Source organism: Phacochoerus africanus, chromosome 15 (assembly GCF_016906955.1).
Source record: "Phacochoerus africanus isolate WHEZ1 chromosome 15, ROS_Pafr_v1, whole genome shotgun sequence".
NCBI lineage: Eukaryota > Metazoa > Chordata > Mammalia > Artiodactyla > Suidae > Phacochoerus > Phacochoerus africanus.
The window spans coordinates 31,258,321-31,272,628 of NC_062558.1; the positions used below are offsets into that span (position 1 = coordinate 31,258,321).

At 43.9% G+C, this 14,308-nt stretch overlaps 2 protein-coding genes across 12 annotated transcripts in view; one reads left to right on the top strand and one right to left on the bottom strand.

Moving 5' to 3' along the window:
• KDM2B (lysine demethylase 2B) overlaps positions 1-14,308 on the top strand; it is a 143,750-nt gene that overhangs the window by 89,879 nt on the left and 39,563 nt on the right. The window lies entirely within an intron of this gene.
• On the bottom strand, positions 2,773-2,963 carry LOC125116448 (DNA-directed RNA polymerases I, II, and III subunit RPABC4-like). The gene has a single exon (XM_047761675.1). It carries the CDS (start codon positions 2,961-2,963, stop codon positions 2,787-2,789), a length of 177 nt encoding a protein of 58 aa, XP_047617631.1. The 3' UTR covers positions 2,773-2,786.

Consider the following 14,308-nt stretch of genomic DNA (forward strand, 5'->3'; position numbering starts at 1 on the left):
TGCAGTCAGCTTCCTCCCAGTTTGATGCAGGTTGGGTTGAAAGATCAAGGGTGCTCATTGAGGCTGTCAGGATGCGAGGTAGGGAGCAGGGCTGGGTCTGGCTCAGGTTACTTAAGTAATTAACGTTAAATGATGATTAGCAAGAAATGCTTTGATCTCCCACCTTGCCTCCTGGAGTACAAAGTCCCTCTCTGGAACTGATTAGGTGCCATGAGGTCATTTCTGATGTGGTATCTTTCAAATCAAAGATGCTCCTGAATCACCATCCGTCAGCATTCACCCGATTGGCTGTTTTCACCAGTGGTGATGGATGTGTTTTGATCTGTCTACACTCTGGCCACTTCCTTTTATGATCAAGTGGCAGGATTTGGGGTGTGTGTGGGGGTGCTGTCTGTGACCTTAGAACCAAGCTGAGGGAACTGAACTTCTTTGAGGTCCGACTTCTGACCTCAGCCTTATTAGCAAGTTGACCTTCTGCCCACAGCCAGACACTTCTACCCGGTCAGCCTGCCGCCTCGGTCACCAAGAAGGAAACCGAGGAAGGAGGTGAGATGAGCCACGGCGTTCTCTGGAAAGCGAGCGTGTTGATGCATTTGTTTCTTAATCTGTCATCTCTAAGGGGCCGAACCAGGCTGCCTCTTGAGTTTTAATTCTTGGCAGTTTTACTGGAGTTGAGGAGCAGAGAGGCTGGGGTGGGAAGGTTGCACATTTCCCAAAACTTGTCTCTTGAGGGTTCTCTGAAAATATCCTTCTATTTCTTCCATCTGAGCATCTCCCTCTTTTCCTTCACCCCAAGGGGACCCCGACGGGGATGTGGGGACAGCCCACTTCAGCAGTCAGTGGATCGGCTCCTTCCAGGGGATGTTGCAGGAACCATAGGAGGAAGCTACACACACATACGCCTGATGTCTTGTCACCCTCCATTCTTCCCCTTCCTCTGCACTTGGTTATTTAGATCTGGGAGGCCTGATAAGTCTGGGGTCCCCCGGGGTGTGACATGCAGGCTTTCCCTGAAGGATGGGCACATTAGTTCAGTAAAAGAGGCCCCCACATACTTCCTGTTCCCACTCTGCCCTGCTCTCAGTTCCTGTCACCCCGGAGTAATTAAGTTGATGATGTACAGTTGAGGAGGAGGGTAATGACTGCCATTTACCGTGGGCTGCTCAGGGCCAGATCATTTCCTAGAAAGACAGTGTGGCCTAATGAGGAACAGTCCTCAGGCTGGTGGCATCAGCTTTACCTGCGGAACATATTTTTTAGCCTCCTGGAGTTCTGCTGTGGCACAGTGGGTTAAGAATCTGACTGCAGTGGCTCAAGTTGTTGTGGAGGTGCAGGTTTGATCCCTAGTCCAGTGCAGTGGGTTAAGGATCCAGCATGGGGGGTGGGGGGAGTCCTAGGCCTGCAAGTAGTAGGGTTACGGTTGCTTTGGAATGCGCTGGGAAAGGCCTCACAAGAGCATGGTGGCAAAGCAATCTCGGGGAACCAGAATGTGAGATGGGATGGGGCGTGGGGGGGGGGGGGCTGATGGCCTGGAGCTGGAGAGGTGGGGAGGATGGGGGCAGGGAGGCAAGTGAAAGGCAGTCCGGGACCCTGGTTTGGAATCCCCGAGGCTTCCCTAAGTGACAGCTAAGTCATTTGCGGAGTTTGGAGGCCACTGGGTTCGCAGGAGTGCGGGCAGTACAAACTCCTGATCAATAAATACCCACCAAGGAAGGTCTGCTCATTGTGGTAATGTTATTTCTAATATCAATAACAGAAAAATCGAGTTGGAAGAAAATTGGTGGTGGTCAAGGGCTATCAGTTTCTCACAAACTGAGGCCTAGATCTCTGACTGGTTTATGTGACCTCTGTTTCCAAAGTTGTGTCTGAACCATATGACAAGGATCCCATCAGAGCCCCCCCCCCCCTTTTTTTTAGTGGCATGAACTGAAGCCAGAAAGTGGCAGTTTCTAAAGTCACCACACATGAGATTCAGGCAGGACAGATGGTATCCTAACCTGCTGGCTTTTTGCAGGTGAGAGTTTTAGCATCCTCTCTCTGTGGTTTCAGGTTGTCTTCCTCCTGTGTGTGCCTATGTGCAAATTTCCTTTTTTTATAAGTACACCAGTCATATGGGATTAGGGCTCTAATGACCTCATTTCAACTTGATCCTCTCTGTAAAGACCCTGGGTCTGAATATGGTCACATTCTGCGGTGCTGCAGGGAAGGGGTTGTGCTCTATGACACACATAGCTGAGCCTATAAATTCCTCGCACCTTGAGTGACTTTCCGTTTTCTTTAACATCAGCTCCCAAATCCTTGACCTAGCCTTGAGTGCCCATGTCCCCAGTTATAGCCCTGTCCTCGAATCTTGTGATGTCTGCTCATCTTCTCTACGTCACGGGGGAACCCAGTTACCCCCTCCCTTCCATTTTCATGCCCATTGTGGTTGGTCTTAGCTCATACTGTCCTCCTTCTGGGAATGCTTCTGGGAACATCTTATGTTCCCACCCAGGGGTTTTTTCCATCTCAAGGCCCAACCTAATTTCTTCTTCCTTTTTTTTTTAAAAGGAAAGTTCATTTCATTTAAAAAATTTTTAAAAATTAGTTAAAAATTATTATAGTTGATTTACAATGATTTGTGTTTTTTGAACCCAAAATACCTTTATATAAACTGCTAAGTACAGTATGGTTTTTAAAATGAAATCATGATACATAGCTATATTCATAAAGTACACAAGTCAAAAGCTGTATAAATCAGTAGCAAATCCAAATGCAAATGAAGATATTCCTCTGAATTTCATGTTTCATCGAGCATCAAAACCCACCCATCTTTTAGTTCTTTTCTTGTACATTATTCTGTATCCACATTCTCTGCATTGGATGGGATCCCTTGATTTTATTTCATTTTCTGTGTGACATTCTCCACAGATATATATCATTGGCTGCTGTTTTGGGGGTTGAATGTCCTTCTGTGTGTCCATTTTTGTCCCCCCAAATCCCAAATTGCCAAATGCCTCCCCAAGCTCCCAGAGTCCCTACAATGATTTGTAAATTATTATTATTGTAAATTATTGAATGATTTAAAATTATTATAGTTAATTTACAGCAAAGTGACCCAGCTATGTATATATTTATACATTCTTTTTCTCACACTATCCTCCATCATGTTCTGTCACAAGCATGGGATATGGTTCCCTGTGCTGTACAGCAGGACCTCATTGCTTATCCATTCTAAATGTAATAGTTTGCATCTACTAACCCCAAACTCCCCATCCATTCCCCCTCCCTCCTCCTCCCCCTTGGCAACCACAAGTCTGCTCTCCATGTCTGTGAGTCTGTTTCTGTTCTGTAAATAGGTTCATCTGTGCCATATTTTAGATTCTACATATAGGTGATATCGTATGGTGTTTGTCTTTCTTTTTCTGACTTCACTTAGTATGAGACTCTCTAGTTGCATCTGTGTTGCTGATTTTTTTTATTTTTTATTTTTATTTATTTTTTATTAGAGTATAGTTGATTCTCAGTGTCGTGTCAATCTCTGTTGTACAGCATAGTGACCCAGTCACACATGTATATGTACATCTTCCATCATGTTCTATCCCAAGAGATTGGACATGGTTCCCTGTGCAGTACAGTAGGACCTCATTGCTTACCCATTCTCAATGTAATAGTTTGCATCTGCTAACCTGAAATTCCTTCTCCATTCCACTCCCCCCACCCCCTGCCCCCCAGCAACCAAAAGTCTTCTCTCCCTGTCCATGGTCTATTTCTGTTCTGTAGATAGGTTCATTTGGGCCAAATTTTAGATTCCACATATAGTATTTCTTTCTCTTTCTTACCTCACTTAGTGTGAGACTCTCTAGTTGCATCCATGTTGCTACAAAATGGCATCATTTTGTCCTTTTTTTATGGCTGAGTAGTATTCCATTTTATGTATGTATATCAAATCTTCCAACCTAATTCCTTCTTTCCCAGAAAGACCCTTGAGCTGGGATATCTTCTAGTTGTGTCTGTGGATTCTCTGCAGCCTTCTCCAACCTGTGTCAGAGCTGCTTTCAAAGAGATTCCTTGCCTCTCTGGTTTCTGGTTGGGCTCAGCCAATGGGTGGGGGGAGGTACCAGCAGGAGATGGGAAGATGGAGGAGAGAGGCGGAGGTGTTTATCCCCCAGCTTCTTCCTCATGGGATCATTGCAGGTTGGCTGTTGCCTTCCTTTGGGGCCCACAACCCCTATGTCTTGGCCCTTTATAGCTTTTCTCCCTGGTTTTCTGGTAACATCTCCCTCCCTTAGTTAATTGGCCAAAGGGAGGTCATGGCTCATCACTGTTGTTAGGGTTGGGGTGCATCACCATGCCTCGTTGGCTTCTCTTCATCCTGTTCCACTCTGTAAACTGAGCCTCTGTCCAACTCCTCTCTGTGACCTCGTGTGAGGGTGCCAAGATGCTGTCCATTTCCTGCCAAGATCCTTGACAGGTAGGCTTCCCCCATTTGTCCACCTGCTGGGTATTCACAGTCTACTCCACATTTTGTTGCAGATATGTCTTGAGCTTCCAATAGCTTCTACAGACTGGAGCTCACCTTATTAATTTTTTTCCTTACCCATTTTTGTATTCTGTCATGCAGGATTGCTCCTGGAGAGCAAGGGCCAAGGAAATGTTGAATGGAGGAACTTTTTTTTTTGTTTAAGGGCTACACCCATGGCATATGGAAGTTCCCAGGCTAGGATCAAATCGGAACTGCAGCTCCTGGCCTATGATGCCATAGCTATCAGCAAGGCCAGATCTGAGCTGCATCTGCAACCTACACCACAGCCACAGCAATGCCGGATCCTTAACACACTGAGCAAGGCCAGGGATCAAACCCACATCCTCATGGACACTAGTCAGATTCATAACCCTCTGAGTCACGTAACCCTCTGAACCACAGTGGGAACTCCAAGTGAATGAACTTGATAACAAGATTTCCCTAAAGCTTCTAGAAGATGCAGTCAGCTTCAGCATCTTTGTTCTTTCATCTGTTTTCCAAGTGTCTCGGAGACCTCTTCTTAGTGAGAATTAGATTCTCTTCCTTACTTTAGTTTATATGTCCCAGTCCCAGTCCCAGCCAACTGATAAAAAGAACACTAAAGAGAAAAGCACTAAGGAGGGCTCTTGGTATTCCCTTTTGTTCCAACATTTAGGCATCTCCCTTTATCTCCCTGGCCTTGCAGAGGTTTTCTCTCTCACCTGGAATTTTTCAGCCATCGTCTGTATCATTTTAGAACCACTTTATTGAAACTTTAAGACAGTGTTCAGCTGAAATAACCCGTAATTGAAGTCTACAGCCCAGGATTTCTTTCTTAGTCTGATAACCTGCTTGGCTGTCTGTGTTAATAATGCCAAAGACAAATTCTTGGAAAGCAATTGAGATATTGAGGGCTCCTGCCTTTGGTGGAGTAATTAGAAAGCAGGCAGGCACTGTAAGTGATTGCTTGCCATTATCACAGTGTTATTTCTGGAACAAAGGCCTAGGCTTCAGACTTGCCTTTTTGTCAAATGCCAGTGTATATCTCCTATTTTGAAGGAGGATACTTGATTATTGACATTGGGAATAGGTCGTTCTCTCTCCTCAGCCCTACCCACCCCCCCACGCCCCCACCGGCTCTGTCTAATTTGACTTCGTTAGGATGATGGATGTGTGTGCAACAAAATATTTGTCGTCAGCTAGTCTGCTCCCCAAATTTAGGTCATCTAGAGTAAAAGGGGCACAATTAAGTGCCTATGGGTAAAACATTTGCATTATTTAAGTTTGCCGTTTGTGGGAGTTCCTATTGTGGCTCAGCAGTAAGGAACCTGACTAGTAATCCATGAGGATGCAGGTTTGATCCTTGACCTTGCTCAGTGGGTTAAGGATCTGGCATTGCTGTGAGCTGTGGTGTAGGTGGCAGATGCAGCTTGGATCTGGTGTTGCTGTGGCTTTGGTTTAGGCTGGCAGCTACAGCTCTGATTCAACCCCTAGCCTGGGGAACTTGCATATGCTGTGAGTGTGGCCTTAAAAAGCAAAAAAAAGTTTGCTGTTTATTATAAAAGTGGGAAAGGGGAGTATTTTTGTTGGTACACAGGAAACCTTTATTCGATACAAAGCAAGTAGGTGGGGTATGAAATCTACAGTAAAACCCACTCTAAACCACTGACCTTCTCCACCAGTGAATGTAAATGACTGAAGCAGCAAAGCCCTTTGCGGGAGTTCAGAGATAATCTCACCTATAAAAATGGTATATATTTTTGGTTATGTAGATTCATTTCTTAGTTAACATTTATGAGACGAGGCAGGAGGGGAGTGGATTGGGGCCTACCTTGGGGGGAAGCTGGTTGGCTTGAGTGTTTCCAATTGATTGATTCTTCTGGGGGAAGGTGGTGCTTCTTTGATTTCTTTTTATTTGTTTATTATTATTATTATTTATTTTTGTTTATTTATTTATTTATTTTTGTTCTTTAGAGCCGCACCTGTGGCATATGGAGCTTCCAGGCTAGGGATCTAATCTGAGCTACAGCTGCCAGCCTACACCACAGCCATAGAAATGCCAAATCCGTGCCACTTCTGTGATCTACATCACAGCTCACGGCAACTCCAGATCCTTAATCCACTAAGCGAGGTCAGGGATTAAACCCGCAACCTCATGGTTCCTAGTGGGATTCATTTCCACTGTGCCATGGTGGGAACTCCTCTTTATTATTATTATTATTATTTTTTTCTTTTTTTGCTATTTCTCTGGGCCACTTCTGTGGCATATGGAGGTTCCCAGGCTAGGGGTCCAATCGGAGCTGTAGCCGCCGGCCTACGCCAGAGCCACAGCAACGCGCAATCCAAGCCGCGCCTGCAACCTACACCACAGCTCACGGCAACGCCGGATCGTTAACCCACTAAGCAAGGGTAGGGATTGAACCCGCAACCTCATGGTTCCCAGTCGGATTCGTTAACCACTGCACCACGACGGGAACTCCTATTATTATTTTTTAATTGAAGTATAGTTGATTTACAATGTTGTATTAGTTTCTGGTATTCAGCAAAGTGATTCAGTTATATAAATATATACTCTTTTTCATATTCTTTTCCATTATAGGTACTATAGGATATTGACTATAGCTCTCTGTACTATACAGAAGGAACTTATTGTTTATCATTTTATATATAGCAGTTTATATCTGCTAACCCCAGGCTTAAAAAAAATTTTTTTTATTACAGTATAGTTGATTTATAATGTGTCAATTTCTACTGTATAGGAAAGTGATCCAGTCATACATACATATACATTCCTTTTCTTATATTATCTTCCATCATGGTCTATCCCAAGAGACTGGATATAGTCCCCTGTGCTGTACAGTAGGACCTTATCCATTCTAAATGAAATGGTTTGCATCTACTAACCCCAAACTCCCCCTCCCCCTTTGGCAACCACAGATCTGTTCTCTATGTCTGTGAGTCTGTTTCTGTTTTGTAAATAGGTTTATTTGTGCCATATTTTAGATTCCACATATATGAGCTTTCATATGGTATTTGTCTGTCTTTCTGACTTACTTTAATTAGTATGAATATCTCTACTTGCACAAACTCAATTTATCTCTCCCGCCTCCTTTCTCCTTTTGTTAACAATAAGTTTATTTTCTATGTCTGTGGGTGTGTTTCTGTTTTGTAAATAAGTTCATTTGTATCATTTTTTTCAATTCCACATATAAGTGATCGCATGTGATATTTGTCTTTGACTTAGTATGACCATTTCTAGGTCTATGCTTTTATTTTTTATCATGTTTTTTAAATTGTGGGGGAAGATACATAATGTAAAGTTGACTCTTAGCCTTTTTTTTTTTTGTCTTTTTGCCTTTTCTAGGGCTGCTCCCTCGGCATATGGAGGTTTCCAGGCTAGGGGTCCAATCAGAGCTATAGCTGCCAGCCTATGCCACAGCCACAGCAACTCGGGATCCGAGCCGCATCTGCAACCTACACCACAGCTCACGGCAATGCCGGATCCTTAACCCACTGAGCGAGGCCAGGGATCGAACCTGCAACCTCCCTGGTTCCTAGTCAGATTCGTTAACCACTGCGCCACAATGGGAACTCCCACTCTTAGCCATTTTTAGGTGTTCCATTCAGTGGCATTGAGCACATTCACAGTGTTGTACAACCATTGCTATCATTCAGCTCCAGAACTTGGCACCATCTGAAACTGGAACACTAAATCCCTTAAGCACCTATTCTTCATCCCTCCTTCTCTCAGCCCTTGTCAAACCATCCCTCTACTTTCTGTCTCTATGAATTTGCCTCTTCTAGGTACTTCCTGTAAGTGGAATCACACAGTATTTGTCTTTTTGTCACTGGCTCATTTCACTTCACATAATGTCCTCAAGGCTCACCCATGCTGTCACTTCTGCCAGAATCTCCTTTTTCAGAGCTAAATTGTATTCCATTGTATATACACAACATTTTGTTTATCCATTTATTTGTTGATGGACACTTGGGTGGTTTCCACCCTTGACTATTAGAAATAATGCTGCTGTGAACATGGGTGTGTAAACATCTTAAGTCCTTATTTTCAATTCATTTGAGTACATACCCAAAAATGGAATTGCCAGATCAGAGAGTAATTGTATGTTTAATTTTTTTGCAGAGCTGCCATACTGTTTTCCTTAGTTTTGGAAACACATCAACAGTACACAAGGGTTCCAGTTTCTCCACATCCTTGCTGACATTTGTTCTCTGGTTTTTTGTTTTTTGATAGTAGCCATCCTAATGGTGTTATTTCTTTTTAACAAACTTTATTTTTTGTACTGAAGTATTCTTCAGAGAATTATAGACATGACATTCCACTCCTAAATACTTAGGTTTACATCTCTGAAAAAGAAGAATATTTTTCTCTATACCCAAAATAACATTATTACACACAATAAAATTTACAATTCCTCACTGCTCCCTAATGCTGGGTCATATAAATGATCTTGTACAGCCGTTTTGTCCAAAGCAGGATCCAATCCAGGAGTACACATTGCATCTGTTCTTCATTCTCTCTTTTCATCTTGACCTTTCTCAGGATATTGATTGTAGGGAAGATGGAAACAGGTCCTGAAAAAAACCTCACTTTATGCATTTGTCTGATTGCTTCCTTGAGGTGTCATTTAGCTTTCTCCCCATCTCTCGTAATTTCTGTACATTGGACATTAGATCTAAAGGCGTGGGTAGTGGGTTAAGGTGACGGTGGTCTGATGATTCCCTCCACTCAGTTATGTTCATCCCTCTTTGCTCCAGAGAGTAATATAGAGGGGCCTCTGCTTCCCTCTCCCATTCACTGATGGTTTCAACACCATTTATAACCATTATCATTCTTTATAACAGTTTATCAGGAGATGAAAATGAAGCTTTGTAGTATTATGAGCCCTCCCATCTGAGTTAGCTGGTATTCTTCCCTCATCAACTGGGGCTACCCTTAAACACACTTCCTCCTGAAAAGGCAGCACACGTGCTTAATTCTTCCCCTTTAAATCACCATTTTCAAAGAAAGGTGTTGGTTTAATGACTGCTTCAAATGGTGACAGATTGGTTTTATCAGATTTTTGTCTGTTTTGAGTGTCATGGTAAACACACGGATTTGAAGAGATCCCAGGGGCTTGTAGAGGCAAAATGGCCTGCTGGAGATGGGCCTTTTTTCCCCCTCCCCTTTTTAGGGCCATACCTATAGCTCATGGAAGTTCCCAGGCTAGGGGTTGAATCTGAGCTGTAGCTTCTGGCCTGCGCCATAGCCACAGCAGTAGCAATGCAGGATCCAAACTGAGTCTTCAACCTGCTCCACAGCTCACGGCATTCTTAACTCACTGAGCAAGGCCGGGGATCAAACCTCATGGATATTAGTTGGGTTTGTTACCCCTGATCCACAATGGGAACTCCAGAGATGAACCATTTTTAAAGAAAAGCAAGAATGTTGACGAAAAGAGTCCAATAGCAGGGGTATATGTGTGTGTGTGTATATGTATGTATGTATATATATATATATACATAGAGAGAGAGTGTGTGTGTCCGTGTCCCATCCCCACTCCCAACCATAGGAACCTTTGTGTATTTGCATTTGTCAGGAGTCTCTAAGTGAAAGGCTTTCAGGTGCTTTCAGAGCCTATCAGACCCCCACAGTGACTGTTAGTTAGCAGCTCATTTAAGAGGTGATTCAACAATCGCTTTGGTTTGCTTGCTTTCAGTCTGAGCCAGGGTTTAGGGTTTACATTTCCTAACCAGGTTACCTTTCAAGAATAGGAACCAAGATCACTCTTAAATGATGGTTATGGCTACACCTGTGGCATATTAAAGTTCCCAGGCCAGGGACTTAATCCAAGCCATAGCTGCGAACTACCCCACAGCTGTAGCAACACCGGATCCTTACACTGTACCACAGCAGGAAGGAACTCCCCTTTATATGCTTTTTAAAATCAAAGTAAAATTCACTTAATATAAAATTAACCATTTTCAAGTACCAATTCAGTGGCATTTAGTATATTTACAATGTGCAAGCATCACCTCTGTCTAAATTCCAAGATATTTTCATCACTCCCAAAAGAAACCCCATAGCCATTACCAGTCTCTCCCCACTCCCCCTCTTTCCACCCAGCCCCTGACAACCACTAAGCTACTTTCTGTCCCTATGGATTTGCCTGTCTGGATATTTTATATAAATGGAATCACAATGTATGGCCTTTTGTGTTTGGCTGGTTTCACTCAGCATCATGTCTTCAGGAGTCATCACATTGTAGCTTATGCCAGTACTTCATTCCTTTTTTATGGCTGAATAATATTCCACCAAACTGGCAGACCACATTTTGTCTACCTATTTATTGATGGACATAATTTGAGTTGTTTTTACCTTTTGACTGTTGTGAACAGAGCTGATGATTTTACTCCTCTTTGCCTTTTTTTTTTTGTCTTTTTAGCTATTTCTTGGGCCACTCTTGCGGCATATGGAGGTTCCCAGGCTAGGGGTCCAATCGGAGCTGTAGCCACCAGCCTATGCCAGAGCCACAGCAACTCAGAATCCGAGCTGCGTCTGCAACCTACACCACAGCTCACGGCAACGGCGGATTGTTAACCCACTGAGCAAGGGCAGGGACCGAACCCGCAACCTCATGGTTCCTAGTCAGATTCATTAACTACTATGCCATGACGGGAACTCCCTCTTTGCCTCTTTACGATATATCTGTTTTACCATCCCATTTTGAGTGAGCTTTGGATTTGGTCTTTGCTTTTGGGTCTTTATAACCTGATTCTCCAGCATCTTTCCTCAGAGGGTGGTGGGATAGACACTGTGATGGGTATTCTGGTTAGGAAGGAAACCAGGCAGGGAGATTTGGTTTTGTCAAGGAAAATACATTTAAATTATAGAAGTCCTGGTGATAGACCTGAATTATGCTGGCATTTTATATATTTTTAGCCCCTGTTTTCTAGGGTGGGGAGTAGGATTGTACCCATATGCCTTGGATACAGCCCTAAAAAGAAAAAAAAGAAAATCCCGTGCACAGTCACAAATATGCTGGTGTACATAAATATTTATTGGTTTATCTTGGTAATGTAAAGAGACAGTATCAGGAGAGGAGCCCAATTTAACAGAAAGCTCAGTTTCTTTAAAGGACCCATATGACAGATACATGTGCATTTTATTTTTTTTAATTTTTATTAAATTAAATTTTATGTTTTATGGCTGCACCTGGGGCATATGGACGTTCCCAGGCCAGGGATCAAGTCTGAGTGACAACTGCAGCAGCACCAGATCCTTAACCCACTGCACCGGGCCAGGGATTGAACCTGGGCCTCTGCAGCGACCCAAGCTACTGCAGTGAGGTTCTTAACCCACCATGCCACAGTGGGAACTCCTATGTGGGTTTTAAATGTTTGTGGAATGATTCTCCAGGGAGAAAATAAAAAGCAATTAAATAACAATGGTAATTTCCTTAGCAGGAACCACTGCGGCCCTTGGTCTGTCATTCAGTCCCTCTTTGAACCATATCCAGGCAACCCTGGAATTAGCTCAAAATTCTTAGGTGACAAACATTCCTCTTATCTATGCTTTATTAGAAAGCTGCAAACATTCCTCTTATTTATGCTTTATTAGAAAAATAACTCTTCAGAAGTTAACCTTGTAGTGCAGTGGGTTAAAGATTGGCGTTGCCACAGTAGCTATGGTGCAGGCTGCAACTGCAGCACAGGTTCAGTCCCTGGCCTGGACTGAATTTCCACATGTCTCGAGTGCAGCCAAAGAAAGCAAAAAACAAATGAACAACAACAAAACTGGACAAAAACTCTTTAAAAGACCTCCTCCTTTTGCTGTTAACGGGGAAAAAACTATTGAAAAACAGAGAGACAAATGGTAAAATAATAGTAAAATAACTGAAGCATACATTTGCTATTGCTTGTTAAACAAACATTATTTTGTGTGTTTGAAAGCAGCCCTTCCTGTCAATTCTGTTCCCTCCTCAGGGGCACGTTTACAGGTGGTTTCCCTTAGTTCAGGGGTATGCCAGCCAGTTACCAGTCTGGACACACAGATTTCATTCTCTTTGCCTGGCCTGACCTGACCCTCTGGAAAATCATGTTCCCAAGCCTTAGCCATGCCCTCTGTGACATGGGCACAAGGAAAAGGGCCACATGCCAGAGACCACCTCCCCTAGGGAGCCCAGAGTCCAGGGGGCACTTATCCAGTCTGTCCTTTTCCCTCCCATGTTCCTGGAGGGGGTGATGGAGAGTCCTGGAGAGGATGGCTCTTCTTTCCTTTTACCATAAGTTACTGCCTGTCGCTGCCCTGGGATGCTCTGAGGTGACTAAGTCCAGGCACAACCTCTCGTTAGACTGGGGTCATTCCCAGTGTCTCATGATCTGATAGGCAGACCAGAAAATTAAATGACACTCACAGAGAAAACTGGGAAGTAGCTGACAATGGTGACCCAGATGGACTCGGCTTCCATCTGTTTTTGTTAATTTCCTCAGCACTTGGTGAAAGTTCTGGGTCCTCCTGGCTCAGGGCAAGCACCAGCTGCCCTGGTGGCATCAGCTTTGGGGAACTCTTTCTAAGAATGTACACCTTGGCTAAGTGGAGCCAAGAGACCGTTCAGTTCTTAGGGTCAGTCAGAGGGGAAAAAGGATGAGCCTAAGGCACAAAGTAAATGCTAAATTTTAAGGTGGCAATTCTCATGGGCAAGCGTTGGCATAATGCATGTTATTTAATTTTATTTAAAAAATTTTTATTTTTAGTTTTTTGGCTGCCCCTTTGCATATGGAGCTCCCAGGCCAGGGATCAGATCTGAGCTGCAGTCTCAACCTAAGCCACAACTGTGGCAACACCGGATCCTTAACCCATTGTGCCTGGTGGGGATCGAACCTGTATGCAAGTGCTCCCAAGATGTCAGTGATCACATTGTGCCACAGCAGGCAGGAGCTCCAGCATAATGTATTTTATGTACAGTCCAGCACACTATTAATGTAAAACAAATGTTTGGATGTTGAATAGCGGTGTGTACCGGTTAGCCAAAGGAAGTTTTCTGTTTGTTTTTTGCTTTTTAGGGCCATACCCTCACCCTATGGAAGTTCCAAGGCTGGGGTCTAATTGGAGCTGTAGCACCTGACCTACGCCACAACCACAGCAACACGGGATCTGAGCCTCGTCTGCAACCTACACCACAGCTCACAGCAATGCTGGGTCCCTAACCCACCGAGCAAGGCCCCAGAGGCTAGGGATTGAACCCGCCACCTGTGGTTCTCAGTTGGATTCGTTTCCACTCTGCCACAATGGGAACTCCTAGCCAAAGGAAGCTTGATCAAGGGAGTAGAGAGGTTAAGAAGCTCTTTGCAAGGGTGGAAAGAGGAATTTTTAAGAGGTATTAGAATAGTGGCCACTGGCAGGTGCCTTGTTAGAGTTTGGAGAGAACCCATCAGATTGTTATGTCGTTATGTCTTAGTCTTGGTTTCCTCCTCTACAGTCAGCCCCCACGGAACCATCAGACAGCAGTCTGGTTACCAAAACCATATCTACCTGTCCTGAAATTGGATTTGAACTGAGAACACAGAATTTGCAAAATTTTAGTAAGGGGCAGTTCATTTCTTTTCTGCCTAAGTCTTGACTGTTTCACTTGAATTATCACACACGTCTCTCTCGGCGTCCTCCTCTCTTGTCTCTGGTGTGTGGCATTGGTGTAGGGTGATTAACAGCCCAGGCTGCAGGCTCCAGCTGCCTACAGCTTCAGATCCAGGTCCTTTGATTACCTAGCAGTCGTGTACCTCCGTTTCCTCATCTGCAAAATGGATGAACAATGGAACATACCTCAC

Bases quoted from the DNA above. Each gene is read 5' to 3' on its own strand.
- LOC125116448 (XM_047761675.1), bottom strand. From the start codon at position 2,963: ATGGACACACAGAAGGACATTCAACCCCCAAAACAGCAGCCAATGATA.